Genomic DNA, 14,445 nt, shown 5'->3' with positions numbered 1-14,445 from the left:
CCGCCCTACCTCCTTCCTCTCCCTACAGCACCTGTATATATGTTTGTACAGATTTATTACTCTATTTTACTTGTACATATTTACTATTCTGTTTTGTCAGTGATGTGCATCTAGCTTTACTTCTATTTATTCTGATGACTTGACACTTGACCACATGTTTTGTTTTGTTGTCTGTCTCCCCCTTCTAGACTGTGAGTAGGGTTGTTGGGTAGGGACCGTCTCTATATGTAGCAAACTTGTACTTCCCAAGCGCTTAGTATAGTGCTCTGTCACAGTAAGCGCTCAATAAATACAATTGAATGAATGAATGAAAGGAGCAACAATATTATCTTGTTGAGAGGTTTCAGGAGAATGACCGCCAGATGGGGCTACTCCCATGTAAGTAACCACCGGGTGAGTAAGCCCGGTGGGAGGGGTCTCCTCCTCCTTGACTTCTGGTAATGAGCTGAACACTGTAGGCCATCAGGGCAGCAAATCAGAACTCCCACTGCAAACTTCCCCAAAACAACTGATAAAAGGGGGAAAGAACTGGTCCCCTGGCCCTGCCCGGTGAAACAGCCTAAGCCAAGACACCTACCACGTGGCCATAGCAAAACCACCTAAGTCATGCACTGATACACCTACTGAATCCACAGCCAAACTACTTAAGACTTGAACCAGGACAACGAGCTGCAAGCAGCCGGACTCCTTGAACTCCTCCGACGTGGGATCATCTTCATAAAACTTGGGGAAAACCAGTTGGATTAGTAACTATAGGTGTTGTAATTTGTGTGTGTGTGTGTGTGTGTGTGTGTGTGTATACGTCTATCGCCTGTTTTTAGTTAGTTAAGTATGACATAAAGCTTTCTATTGTAAACAGTGGTGGTTTAGTTTCACTTTGAACCTATCATTGAACACTTGATATTAGGGGGAGACAAATTCCCCTGTGAAAGGGCTGATAGATTGAGCACCTGACATTAAGTGAGGAACAATCCCCAGTGACAGGCTCATGACAATCCCCATTTTACAGATGATGTAACTGAGGCACAGAAAAGTTAAGTGATTTGCCCAAGGTCACACAGCAGACAAGTGGGAGAACCAGGATTAGAACCCATGTCCTCTGACTCCCAAACCTGTGTGCTTGCCATAAACCCATGCTGCTTCAGAAAGAGTGTGACTCTTCTGCTAGGAGGCAACTGACCTTTTCTTTGTCAGGGCAATACCTACTGGAATTGGGCCTTACTGCATTTGTTCAGAGGAGTCAGGGATTGCTGGGGTTCCCCTAAAACCTGGTTGGCCAGGCAAGTCTGAGCTTACCTGAAGAGGAGATGGAGGACAGGCCAGGGGATACTCAATAGAGGCAGAGCAGAGCCCTGGGATGGGGATGGGGCAGACAGTGGGCACATTCAACAGAGTGGAGGGATACTCTTTCCACCTGTTTGGAGTGTAGATCCAGGAGTCAATGCAACCATGGGACTTGCTCCAGTGACCCACACTTCCCCTCGGCACCCAATCACAGCAGCATGAACACTATCGCTACCTCAGTATAAGTTTCAACAACAGCAACCACCTTCAATGAGGACCAGGCAGGCTGTGAGGAGGGAAGGGGATGGAAGGGAGGTCAGAACTGGCAGGCTGAATGCCCAGAATCATGCCCATTTGCTAACAGAACTGCCTCTGCCTGGTGGGGGAGAGGAAGAGTAATGGACAGAGATGGGCAGAGAAGGCTCTATTGCTGCTGCAGGGAAATGGCCATGTGGCTTGGGCCGAGAGAGAAAGTAAGAGACGGTGGTGAGGGTTGAAGCTCTGCCACTGCCCATTTGTTCGCATTGCTAACAGCATGAGCTGCTTTGTGCTTGGAACATCCCAGCGGACTCTGGGAGTCCTCCCTTGGACCACACAGCAGGACACATATACAAAAACAATGGCCCAGGTCCATGTACGTGGCTCTACTTGTGGCTTTAGTTACACAACACAAGGTGGGGGTGTGATTATCCTTTTTATGGAAATGAGCAGGTTTGACATATTTTAGACAATGACACTCACAGACAAAAACATAATAAACAGAATAATTATGGAGACTCTTTATTGAATGAGCAGTTGGTATGAGTGAACTGATTTTGGGTGACCAGTAGCACAAATCAGGAAGAAAACAGTCATCTACACAGGCACTAATAGTGGGAAATGAAGGCAGAAAGGCCCTCAGGGCTCAGCCATCTGGCATTTTAGCACTCCTCCTTCTTGACCAAGAAAAGAGCTCCTCGAGTCTTCCTGTAAGAACAATAATAATAATGAAAACTGTGGTCTTTGTTAAGTGCCTACTGTGTGCCAGCACTGGGGCAGAGACAAGATAATTAGCTGGCACACAGCACAGTCCAAGAGTTTGAAGACCCCAGCACCATCATAAAGGATGAACTGCAGCAAGGTTTCTCTGGGTTTCCCTGCTGCTCCTCCCAAGGCTGCCCAGGACAGCTCCTTCCCCTTGCAGAAGATGCAGGGAACTGAAGCCCACTCTGGATATTCCTGGTAACCAACCAGGCACCTGGTGGTGTGACTGCAGCAGATATTGGTCTGCAGCTGCAAAGCAAAACGTGCCCTGACTCTGAAAAAAATCGAATGGTGGGTTTTATGAAACAAAAATTGTGATCCACAGCATTTGGGTCACATGATGATGAAGGTCAGAGCCTCTGAGTCTGCCCCAGTAATCCACTGATCCATTTCTGTGATCTAAAGCTTCAGGGAAGGTCATGGGTGGGAGTCTGGAGCTCTGAGCCAAGGAGCCTGTGGGCACCAACTCCACAATGTAGGGCACCAGTTCTTCTTACCAATTAGTTTATGAGCCCCTTGCAGGATAGATACTATGTTCAGGGTAGTTATCTGATATCTACAAAGTGGTGAACACAGTGCTTGGCTTAATAAGTACCCTGGAAAAGTAGGAGTGTGGCTGGGGAGGGAAGTTGGTACCTAGAGGTGCAGAGAGAGTGACAAGGTCCCAGGACAGCTTCTCCTGGCCTCCTGGGTGCAGTTTGGGAGGAGCCAGTGGAGAGGGAGAGGAGACGGAACAGGTGTTGACAGAACAGGAACAGGAAAGGTTGAAGTCTGGGGCAGTGAGTGGATGCTAGGATGAGCTCAGATGAGGACAGAGCATCTAATTGGAGAGAAGGGCTTGTACAAAGAGGGACTGAGTCTGAGTCTCAGATCCCAGGGAATCATGGTCCAGACCTAGCAACTTTAACTTAGGTCATGAGCTATGTTCTTCAGAAATGTGAGATGAAGGATGAGGGGCAGCCACTTCCTCACCCATCATTGACTGGAGTTGTATGAACATAAGAAGTAGAATGGCCTAGTGTAAAGAGCTGAGTGTCAGAAGAGCTGGGTTCTAATTCCGCCTCTGCCACCTGCCTGCTCTGTGACCTTAGGGTTAACTTATCTGGGCCTCAGTTCTCTCATCTGTAAAATGGGAATTCAATACCTGTCCTCCTTCCTACTTTCAGTGCGAGACCCATGTGGGACCTGATGACCTTATATCTACCCCAGGGCTTAGTATAGTGATTGGCACATAGTAAGCACTTAACAAATACCACAATTATTATTAAAAAACCCTTGGAAATTGGGAGTTCACTCAAGACCAGAAGACCTGGGTGACAGGAGGGGCCATTTCTACCAATGATTTGAGTAGTTTGAGACTTACTGAACTGCCAGGCAGAAGGTACATTTGTTGCCATAAGTAGTCCCATCTGAACCACAGTGAGGACTGTATTCCATGGTGCAAACGGCCTTGGTTCCACTGCAGTCAATCTGCCACAAAGACCATATTTACTCTTATATTTGTCTCATTTTTGCATAATTTTTACAGCTATTATGTGGAGAATTAAATCTAGCAATAGGGGGAGGAAGAGAAAAAATAAGGGAAGAGAAATAGGAGGAGGAAAGGAGAGAAGGAAGAGAAAGATGAGGGCACTTACTTTTGTTGTACTCTCCCTAGTACTTTACACAATAGGCACTCAATGAAATACAGCAACACTCTCTACCCTCTCCCCTTCCTGGGTCAAAGCATGAACACACTTCAGAAAAGGAATTTTTGTGGTGCTACCCCGTATCCCAGCCAAACTCACTCTACCTCTCTTCCTATCCCATCACATGCTGCTACTATCATTGCTTACAAAAATAATCTTCCACATCCTCATCTAAGGTTGGGGCGTGTGGTGGAGGTGGTGAATTATATGGTGGAGGCAAGTGCATGAGTAAATATGGTAAGCATTTACTCTCGTCACCTCCTTTACTACTTTGGGATCCCCAGGAGCGGGGCCTCAGGGAAGCTACTGATCTGTGTCCTGCCAGGAGGCTCAGCTCCTTCCCTGGGGAGCTGTCTGGGTGCTGGTAGGCTCAAATTAAAGTGTTTGAGCCTGCCTCACTGAGAGGACCAGGTAGAGGCCATAGTGAATCACGGCTCCTAAGCATGGAAGAGTGCCAGAGGGGCATCACTGTGTCCCTGGGAGCCCATCTTGTTCTAGGGGAATTTTCTTTAGGAACCAGGAGAGCCCAGCTCCCTTCTGCCTGGTGGGGATGGAGGAAACAACACCCAAGGAGGTCAATGCCTGTTTTTGCCACAACAGGATTGCTGGAAAGTTACAGTGCAGGGTGTAGGTGGAAAGGTGGCTCCCTGGCTCTGCCCAGCACCCAGTAGCCAAGCAGAGTCCTCCAGTTCTTGTTTCAACTGAAAAAGGTGAAGGCATCTTAACCCCCTTCTGCCCACCCCTAACAACCTAAGTGCCGGGCTAGACCCTCAACGTCGACAGTGCTGGAACAGCCCAATTTATGCAGGAAAAGCTCCATTCATCCTTACACATTGTCCATCATGAAGTTTCCTCACATTGAGCCCACGTTCCCTGCAAGCAGGAGGAAGAAACAGTTGGTGTTGTGTTGGTACATGGAATGGACCCAAATGGGATTCAGAATAGTCACTCTGAGCCCAGGAGGAAGAGAGAGAAGGTGTTCTTGGAGCCTGGGGCACTGGTCAGTTTCTTCAGCTGCACTGTTCCAAGGGCAAAGATCCTAGCCTGGTTCTCCCCTGCTAAGGTAGAATACATTTCTGGAGAAGGGGTGAGGGGGGTTGGTCTCCAAGTGTCATTGGTGTTAGGTTCTTTTCTGGTCAGGTAGCCATGGAGGAGCAGGGCAGGGCTGAGCTAAGGACCTTCCAGCTTCAGGGATGCAACGGGCAAGCAGCCTGCCCTGTTGCTGGCCTTCTAGGAACCTAGAGAATTGAAGGGAACAGCTCTGACCACAAACCAGATCTGAACCAAGCCCTTTATCATTTTTCTCTTCCTTACCATGCTGAACATCCCAATCTAACTTCCTTCAGGAAGGAGTAGGCTACTGAAACTCCTAATTCCTATTCCAAACCTTGCTTTGCTGTTGAAGGATGGAGCTAGGAACCTTTCCTGTCTGCACTTCTTTCTCGGAAAGTAGAGAATGGAAACAGTTCTTTTATATGCTCATTGACAAAATTTTCCTTATCTCATTTGTCTGCTCCCTTTCATGCTCCTTGTCATGGCATCTGGGACCTGTAGTCCAGGTATTCTATGAGAGACTAAACCTCAAGCTCTAAGAAATCAGCCTGATGTCTAAAATACAGTGGTGTTGGTTGGGAAAGTGGGCTCAAGGCACTGTTCTATTGGAAATTACCCAGTTTGGCCCAATCCCTATTCATTCATTCATTTAATTGTATTTATTGAGCGCTTACTGTGCATCAGCATAAACTCCTCCCCTCCTTTCTCAAACACACACACACACACACACACACACACACACACACACAAACACACACACACACACACACACGAGACTTTTCTGATCCTTGGTCCAAAGGCTGGCTGGGGAGGATATTCCCAAGTTCAGTACTCACGCATTTTCTGCACAGAGCAAACACTCATTGTTGTAGGTCTGATCGTTGCTACCACATACTGGAAGCAAGTTTCTTGGACATGCTGTTGGCATGCCCTTAACACCACTGAGGTACCTGCTGCAGTCAACCTGTGTAGGGAACAAATCAATACTGTTGTTGCCTTGGAGCTATGGGTATCCTCCAGGTGCCCACCCTACATGGTTCCCTCTGTGGCTCTATAGGAAACAGACCAATGATTCACAATAAAATGGGAACAATAAGATTTAGCTTACATACTGCCTTGATCTACCCCAAACCTATGAAATTCCAGTGTTCACAGCATTAAGGACATGGAGCCTAGATCTCCCCCTGGTAGAGGAATTTAAAAAAAATTCCTCCAAGTGGTTCCCAAGGGGGTTGAGGAATTCGAGAGGGATGAGGAATCCCCATTAGTTAGGTGTCCCCAGACATGTGACACCACACAATCCTGCATGAGTTGTTTCCTCCACAAAAATAGAGTCTCTGCTCTCCCTAAGGGACCATGGGTAGAGAGACAGAAGCTCAGTTTTTCTTATGCTTCTGGGAGCACAATGGGAAACCCCATGGAGAACAGGCCTCCCCATTTTTTCAGTCCATCGATTCTTGAGCTGAAGCCACTGCTCCACCCAGTCAGTACATACGTTGTTCTCTCTGTTACTTTTACCAGTACCCCATTCTGCTAGCAATTCTGGACCAATTACTTCTCATGGATGAGTTCCTGGGAAACCCTGGAGCAGGGAGAATACTTTGGACTTACCACAGCTCCACGTGTGATGCCATCTGAATAAAAAAGGAAAAGAGTTTCCAAAGAGTTAGCAGAATTCAGCTGAGTCAGTCTATTTTGGCGACTGGGTATGGAAATTCAACAGAATCCATGCTCAGTTCCTCAAACACAGTAGAATGGAGTTCAGGGAAGCTTGAAGGGGAGTGATTTGGGGCTGGAATGGTGAAATTTGGGTTTTTAACAACAAAACACGATCTAGAGTAGCAGCAGAGTCAGGTTAGCTTTGCTATGAGAGACACGGTCTTCGTTCGCACTGACATGGAGTACTGAGTTAACCATGACTTTGTTCTGCCTGACTGACAGTGTGACTGAATGCCAAATATCCCTCTGAATGCCTGGATTGGCCATCTATTCAGGCCCCAACATCCCTAGCTGCCAACCTTTCACTTCATTTTTCTAATAAAGTGTTCAGTCCATATCTCTCCTCCAGTGGTTGCCCACCCACCTCCACATCAAACATAAACTCCTTACAATTGGCGTTAAAGCACTCAATCAGCTTGCGCCCTCCTACATTACCTCCCTGGTGTCCTACTACAGCCCAGTTCTCCAACTTGGCTGCTCTAGCACCAGTTTACTCACTATGCCCTTATCTTGTATATCTCACCACCAACCCCTTTATCACTTCTTGCCTCTGGCTTGGAACACCCTCTCTCTCCACATATGCCAGAGCACCACTTTCCCCACCTTCAAAGCCTTATTAAATGGCACAGCTCCAAGAGGCCTTCCCTGATTAAGTCCTCTCTTTTCCCAACTCCCTCTCCCTTCTGCCTCATCTATGTCATTGGATCTGTTTCTTTGGGCATTTGGTATTCACTCCACCCTCAGCCCCACAGCACTTACATACATATATGTAATTTATTTATTTACATTATTGTCTCTCCCTCTAGACTGTAAGCTTGTTGTGGGCAGGGAACAAGTCTACCAACTCTGCTGTACTCTCCCAAGCACTTAATGCTCCACACACAGTAAGGACTCAATTAAATACCACTGATTCACGGGGTGCTGCAGAGACTTGGCTTTGAGGAATCAAAGATGTACACTATTCAGGGCATAATGGAGAACACTCACCAGCATAACAGGCTGTGGCCAGGGCAAGGAGAGCCAAGCCATAGGTTCCCTTCATGGTGGTGATGGCAGAGCAGTGTTGGTCAGCCTCGGTTTCAGCTGGTGTGTGTGTGGCGGGGTGGAATTTCCACAGGTTGATCTCTCCTATAAATATGACTCAGCTAGGGGCCCTCCCTTGTCATAACATTCCTGGAACACAAGACTCTGCTTCTTAATGATTGTCTCATGTTACAAGGAATACTTCTTTATTATTGTAAACTATAGGGGAATGAGCATTATCCCTGACACTTACAGAGCAGAAGTAATCTGTCATCACAATCATCATAGTGACTTGGCTGGTGTGGACAAGAGATCCCAATCTGAGAGGAAGATATAAGTTTAATGATAAAGATAAGTTCTGTGGGGGAGGGAGGATGGGATGAGTACATAAATGCCTAGCAACTATGGACTCAAATGTGTGGGGTGGCACTGTAGGGTGGGAAAATTGGATGGAAAGATCAATCAATCAATCAATCAGTGTTAGTTACTAACTGAACACTTATTGTGTGCGAAACACTAAACTAAGCACTTGGGAGAGTACATAGAGTAGGTAGACAAGATCCCTGTCCTGAAGGCACTTATGAGGAGATCTCCTGCTTCCCAGCACTTAGGCAGTGCTTGACACAAAATAAGTGCTTAATATAGTAATAATAACACTAATAATAATAATACAATCCGGTAGGGGAGGTGGACATTAAAGTGAAAGGACAGGAAGAGGAAGCAACCTAATATTAAGATATGTACCTAAGTACTGTGGGGTGAGAGTTCTGGGAGTGTCGGAGAATGAAAGGGTTAATATCAAGGTGCCCCTGCTAGGAAAGTTAGCAGTCTCCAAGGTAACCAGCTCCCTCAGATAAAGGCAGTAAAACCGGTTGTGTGGTTAGCTCTAAGGATGCCTCCAGACAATTCAGGGACCCACTTTCGGAGCCAGCTGGAAACTGATGAGAAGCCCCATTGTGATGTAAGTGAAACTGACCACCTTTAGGTGACATGTGGCCTCACCATGATGACTGAACATGCTCAGTGGCAAAGATGATTATTTTTATGTCACAGGAGACTCAATTGCTAAGCCTGCATAGTAGACTGTGTAGATGGGAAGAGAAGGGCCCAATATTGCTCATCTCTCTATTTTATTAACACGGCCCGAGTGCAAGACAGGTAGTCTGTGTGTTGGCAGGGAGGGGGCTGCAGGGGGAAAGGGGTTTATCAGAGGTCCCAAACAATAAATTCATCTCTGTTCACACAAGTAATGACTTTTGCTGTTGGAAACCTGTGGAAGGTGAACTAATCAGTAGATGTGCTCCAGGCCAGTACCAAAACTAGAGGCATCCATTGTGAATGGGGAACAGTGGGAGGAGCCACCTGGGGTCCAGGCAAATAATGAGTACTTATGTGCCAAGGGGAGGGAGGGAAAACAGGGTGGGGAGATGAGGGATTTGTCAGGGAAGGCTTCCTGGAGGAGATGTAGTTTTAGGAGGCTTTGAGTATGGGGAGTGTAGTGTTCTGTCAGATGCGAAGAAGAACGGAGTTCCAGTTAGGAGAGAGGGCATGAGCAAGTGGTCAGGAATGAGAAAGAAAAGTGAAGACCAGTGAGTCGGTTGGCATTAGAGGGCCAAAATATGCTGGACGGGTTGTAGGGGGGACAAGAGTGAGGATACATAGATGGAAAGAGGGAGAGAAACAAGGATAAATAGGCAGGGAGAGAGCTGATTGAGTGACAAAGCTGCAGGTGAGGAATTTCTGGGTGATGTGAGAATGGATGGGCAACCACTGGAGGTTTTTGTGGATGAGGACATTGGCGCAGAACACTGTTTCAGAAAAATGATCCAGGTAGCAATAGCCAGCCACTTCACTGGGGTTCCAAAAAGGCTGGTTGCTATTATTTCATTTTCATCCTCTACTGCTCTAATCTGTTTTATTTTAAATGGTATTTGTTAAGTGCTTACTATGTGTCAAGCACTGTTCTAAACCCTGGATAATCAGGTTGGACACAGTCCCTGTCCCATGTAAGGCTCACAGTCTAAATTGGAGGGAGGAAGACTTAATTTCCATTTTACAGATGATGTAACTGAGGCATAGAGAAGTTAAATGACTTGCCCAAGGTCACACGGCAGACAAGTGGCCGAGCCGGGATTAGAACCCAGACCCTCTGACTCCCAGGACCTGGCTCGTTCTACTAGGCCATGCTGCTTCTCCCTTGCCTACCTGTCCTGGCTGTTTCTTAGCAGCCACAAAGCTCTGAGTCCGCCTCTTGTCCTCCATCCCCAACCGGTCCTCACATTTTTTGCATAATTATTAAGACATTTTAATACAATTTGACTTGAGCTGAATTTGAAAGTAAGTATTGGATGTGGACCCCAAAAGTAAGGTCAGAATAAATAAATGAATACCATGAAAAAAATCAGAAAGGCACTTGGAGCTTGCAGAGTAAGGCATGGGTATGAAATCAGGAGGCATGTTTGCACTGCCTCTACAGTCACTCACTTCACTTTTCAGCCACCCCTGCACTCATTAATCAAATTCTTAATGATTTTTAAACCCTAAGAACATCAATAATGTGTGTGCGTGTGTGTGTGTGTGTGTGTGTGTGCACACATATGTGTCTGCATCTCTTATGTGTTCATGTGGGCACTGTTTCTTGACTACCTGGTTAGCAGCTAAAAACGTCAATTAAGTTAGGTTTAACCAAAGAGAGAAATAGTTTCAGATTTACCACCCATGTGCTCATTCAGGTCCTGCTTGTGTTAGTCAATAGTAGGCAGTCACTCAACTATAAAGCTGAACACAAACAATCCTTTCTGTAATCCTCCCCCTCCACATGGCAGGATTAATTTGATGCAATGTGTGTTTCCAGTCAGGTGCAGAGCTTCCCAGAGACCTCAGCTGGAGCAGGTGAAAAAGGCTAAAGGGCAGGACATCAATCAAGTGGGTGATGTGTGGTCAGAGTTCCTGGGGTTTGGCGGCAGGATTGGTGGTTCTGGTTTCTTAAGCCAAAGGTAAGATTACATGTGATGTTCCCCCAGACATTTGTTTGAACTCAGTGCTTTGATGTGCCCTGTCAAAACACTGATCAGAAACAACTTTTTCCACGGCATAATTCCCTCAATAAATCCCTACAGCCCCTCCATAATATGCTTCCTTCTCTCTTTTGCTTAAGCCACAAAGCACTGCTGTCAGAAATCCAGACATCAAGCCAACCTAGTCCAACTCAAGATTTCCTCACTTTGGCCCTCTCCTCTCCCCTGCAACAATATTTTACCATCCTAATCAGCTCCCGTGCCAATTACCTGCACTAGCTGTTTCAGGCTTTTAACTCCCTTTAAAACTCCCTGTCCTCCCGTCTCTCCCATCTCTTGCCCTAATGACCCTGTTATGTACTTTATTGAGAAATTGAACCATCAGGCATGATCTCCCTAAGATCTCCCCTGCTCCTCTCCACTTCCTCCCTTCTTTGGTCCTCTCTTTGACTCTCCCATCTTTCTCATCAATATCTCAAGAGGAGATCTCCCACCTCCTCTCAAAATCTATCCCCTCCAGCAGAGCCTCCCTTTGCAAGGCCCCTTCCCTTCTTCCCTTCCTGACCTCCATCTTCAACAGTTCACTTTACAATGGTGAACTGCTTTCAAATATGCTTGTGTATCCCCTATGCTAAAAAAAATAAACTTTCCTAGGGCCCACAGCACCCTACAATTCTCATCCCATTTTCCTCCTGCCATTACTCTTCAAATGCCTTGAGTAAGTTGTCTATTCCCGCTACCTCCACTTCCTCTCCTTCAACTCTCTCCTTGAACCCCTCCAATCTGGGTTCCACCGCCTTCACTCCACATAAACTGCCCTCTCTAAGATCACCAGTAACTGCTTTCTTGCCAAATCAAATAGCCTCTACTCCATCCTAATCCTCTTTGACCTCTCAGCTGTCTTTGGCACTGTGGAAAGGAGTTTTCTTCTTCTTGAAACATTATATAACCTTGACACTGTCCTCTCCTGGATCTCCTCCTATTTCTCTCTCAGCTGTCTTTGGCACTGTGGAAAGGAGTTTTCTTCTTCTTGAAACATTATATAACCTTGACACTGTCCTCTCCTGGATCTCCTCCTATTTCTCTGGCAACTCCTTCTTGGTTTCTTTCACAGGCTCTTTCTGTGCCTCCTACCTCAAGGCTCAGTTCTGGGTCTTCTTTTATTCTCCATCTACACCCACTCATTTGGAGAACTCATGCTCCATTTGCCCTTGCATTTCAATTTGCACCCTTTATTCACCCCTCCCTCAGCCCCACAGGACTTATTTACATATTTGTAATTTATTTATTTATATTAATGTCTGCCTCCTCTTCTGGGCTGTAAGCTAACTGTGGGAAGAGAATGTGTCTACCAACTCTGTTTTATTGTACTCTCCCAAGAGCTTTGTACAGTGCTCTGCATACAGTAAGCACTCAATAAATATGATTAAATGAAATCTACCTCTCTAGCCCTGACCTCCATTCTTCTCAGCAGTCTTGTGTTTCCCCCTGTCTTCAGGACATCTCTACTTGGATGTCCTGACGACACCTCAAACAACATATTCAAAACAGAACTCTAAATCTTTCCACCTAAACCCTGTCCTCCCCTGTTTTTCCCATCAGTGTAGACATCATCACTATCCTCCCTGTCTTACAAGCTCTTAACTCCTCAACTAATCTCTCATTCAACCCATATATTCACTCTGTCACGAAATCCTTTTGGTTCTACCTTCACAACTTTGCTAAAATCCTTCCTTTCCTTTTCATCCAAACTGCTACCACACTGATCCAACCACTTATCCTATCCCACCTTGACCATTGTATCAGTCTTTTTGCTGCTCTCCCAGCCTCCTGTCTCTCCCCATTCCAGTCCATACTTCACCCTGCTGCCTGGATCATTTTTCTAAAACACCATCAGCTCATGTCTCCCCACTCCTCAAGAACCTCTAGTGATTGCCCATCTACCTCCAAATAAAACATAAACTCCTTACCATTGACTTTAAAGCATACCATTGACTTTAAAGCTCTCCTACTCCTACCTTACCCCTCTGATTTCTTACTACCATCCAGCCACTTTGCTCCTCCACTGCCAACCTACTCACTCTTCCTCTATCTCATCTGACTTGCTGCAGACCCCTTGCTTACATCCTCCCTCTATCTTGGAACACCCTCCACATTCATATATGACAGACTACCCCTCTCAAGCAATCAGTGGTATTTACTAAGCACTTACTCTGCACTCTGCATTGTACCCAGCCATTGGGAGAGTTCAAGACAACAGAATTGGTAGACCTATTCCCTGCCTACAGGAGCTTACAGTTTCCCTTCCTCCAAAGCCTTATTATACTGTGCTTAGTACATTGTTCTGAACACATTAAGTGCTCAGTAAATACCAATGATTATTAAAATCACATCTCCTCCAAGAGGCCTTCTGTGACTAAGCCCTCATTTTTTTCTATTCCCTCTCCCTTATGTGTCTCCTATGCATTTGGACCTGTGCTACTTAAGCTCTTGATATTCACCACACCTTTAGCCCCATAGTATGTTTGTATATGCCTGTGTGTGATTTTAATGCCTGTCTCCCACTCTAGACTGTAAGCTCCTTGTGGGCAGGGAATGTGTCAACTCTGTTAACTTGTACTCTCCCAAGCTCTTAGTTCAGTGCTTTGCACATGAAAAGTGTGCATAAAAGTACCATATGTACCAAGAGAAGCAGCATGGCTCAGTGGAAAGAGCCCGGCCTTGGGAGTCAGAGGTCATATTTCTAATCCTAACTCCAACACTTAGCTGTGTGACTTTGGGCAAGTCACTTAACTTCTCTGGGCCTCAGTTCCCTCATCTGTAAAATGGGGATGAAGACTGTGAGCCCCACGTGGGACAACCTGATCACCTTGAATTCCCGCCAGCTCTTAGAACAGTGCTTTGCACATAGTAAGTGCTTAACAAATGCCATTATTATTATGTGTACCATAGGTAAGTACCATAAGTACCATAGAGTGATTGATCCACTTATCACCTCTGGACCTGGCTAGATTCAGTAGGAAAGGCTCAACCTGGGCCCCAATGTTTGTAGACCAAGCCCCAATGAAAATGAGTGAAGTGAGTACATAGTACCGTGTTAAGGGGATGTGGAGATACTCATGATGGCACTAAATCCACAAACAGTATTTGCCAAAGGCACTGACCTGAAACAGGAATCAGGGGAGTCAAGCTAGCAGGAAATGACACAAAATGTGCCACCCAGGAACTAGTTATTCCTAGTCACAAGACATCAGGTTCAAGCACTGGGAATAAACCACCTGACCCCAAATGTTTGCTCTAATGGTCTGCCCTGGATGATATTTCCAGACACTACCATTTTTCCACAGGCTGTAGGATAATGGGCCTTGATTATTTCTAAGTGATATCTCCCACCTATATTCATATTCACAAATGCCAAGTGGGGTTTGAGTTTCTCCATGGCACTGTCAGGCATAAAACTATATCATACATAACATAAATATTCCCTAATTGTTCTCTACCCCATGAATGAGACGGTTATGACTGTGTCCTAGCATACCCTCTGTCTCATTATCTGGAGACATGGAGCCATGGTTTCCAGTCTTGTTTCACATCCCAGACAATGCCACTGTCCTCACCATCACCATTGCTAGCATTGT

At 46.0% G+C, this 14,445-nt stretch overlaps 1 protein-coding gene across 1 annotated transcript; it reads right to left on the bottom strand.

Annotated features, from left to right (window-relative positions):
• Nucleotides 1-2,036: 2,036 nt before the first annotated feature.
• Nucleotides 2,037-8,849, bottom strand: LOC119949837 (double-headed protease inhibitor, submandibular gland-like). Its single transcript, XM_038771677.1, has 7 exons — nt 8,535-8,849; nt 7,755-8,110; nt 6,660-6,682; nt 5,885-6,012; nt 4,826-4,868; nt 3,671-3,777; nt 2,037-2,250 (listed from the first exon to the last, which is right to left on the bottom strand). The coding sequence occupies exons 2-7, from the start codon at nt 7,807-7,809 to the stop codon at nt 2,205-2,207; spliced, it is 402 nt and encodes a 133-aa protein (XP_038627605.1). The 5' UTR covers nt 7,810-8,110; nt 8,535-8,849; the 3' UTR covers nt 2,037-2,204.
• Between the last annotated feature and the right edge of the window lie 5,596 nt (nt 8,850-14,445).

Source organism: Tachyglossus aculeatus, chromosome X1, assembly GCF_015852505.1.
Source record: "Tachyglossus aculeatus isolate mTacAcu1 chromosome X1, mTacAcu1.pri, whole genome shotgun sequence".
Taxonomy (NCBI): domain Eukaryota; kingdom Metazoa; phylum Chordata; class Mammalia; order Monotremata; family Tachyglossidae; genus Tachyglossus; species Tachyglossus aculeatus.
Note: the sequence above shows the minus strand (reverse complement) of the source record. Positions and strands in the feature narration are given on the sequence as shown.

Coding starts and splice junctions, on each gene's coding strand:
- LOC119949837 (XM_038771677.1), bottom strand. CDS start 7,809: ATGAAGGGAACCTATGGCTTGGCTCTCCTTGCCCTGGCCACAGCCTGT. Junction 6,683..7,754: donor GGCCACAGCCTGTTATGCTG/GTGAGTGTTCTC, acceptor TTTTTTATTCAG/ATGGCATCACACGTGGAGCT. Junction 3,778..4,825: donor AACTTCATGATGGACAATGT/GTAAGGATGAAT, acceptor TCTTTGTGGCAG/ATTGACTGCAGTGGAACCAA.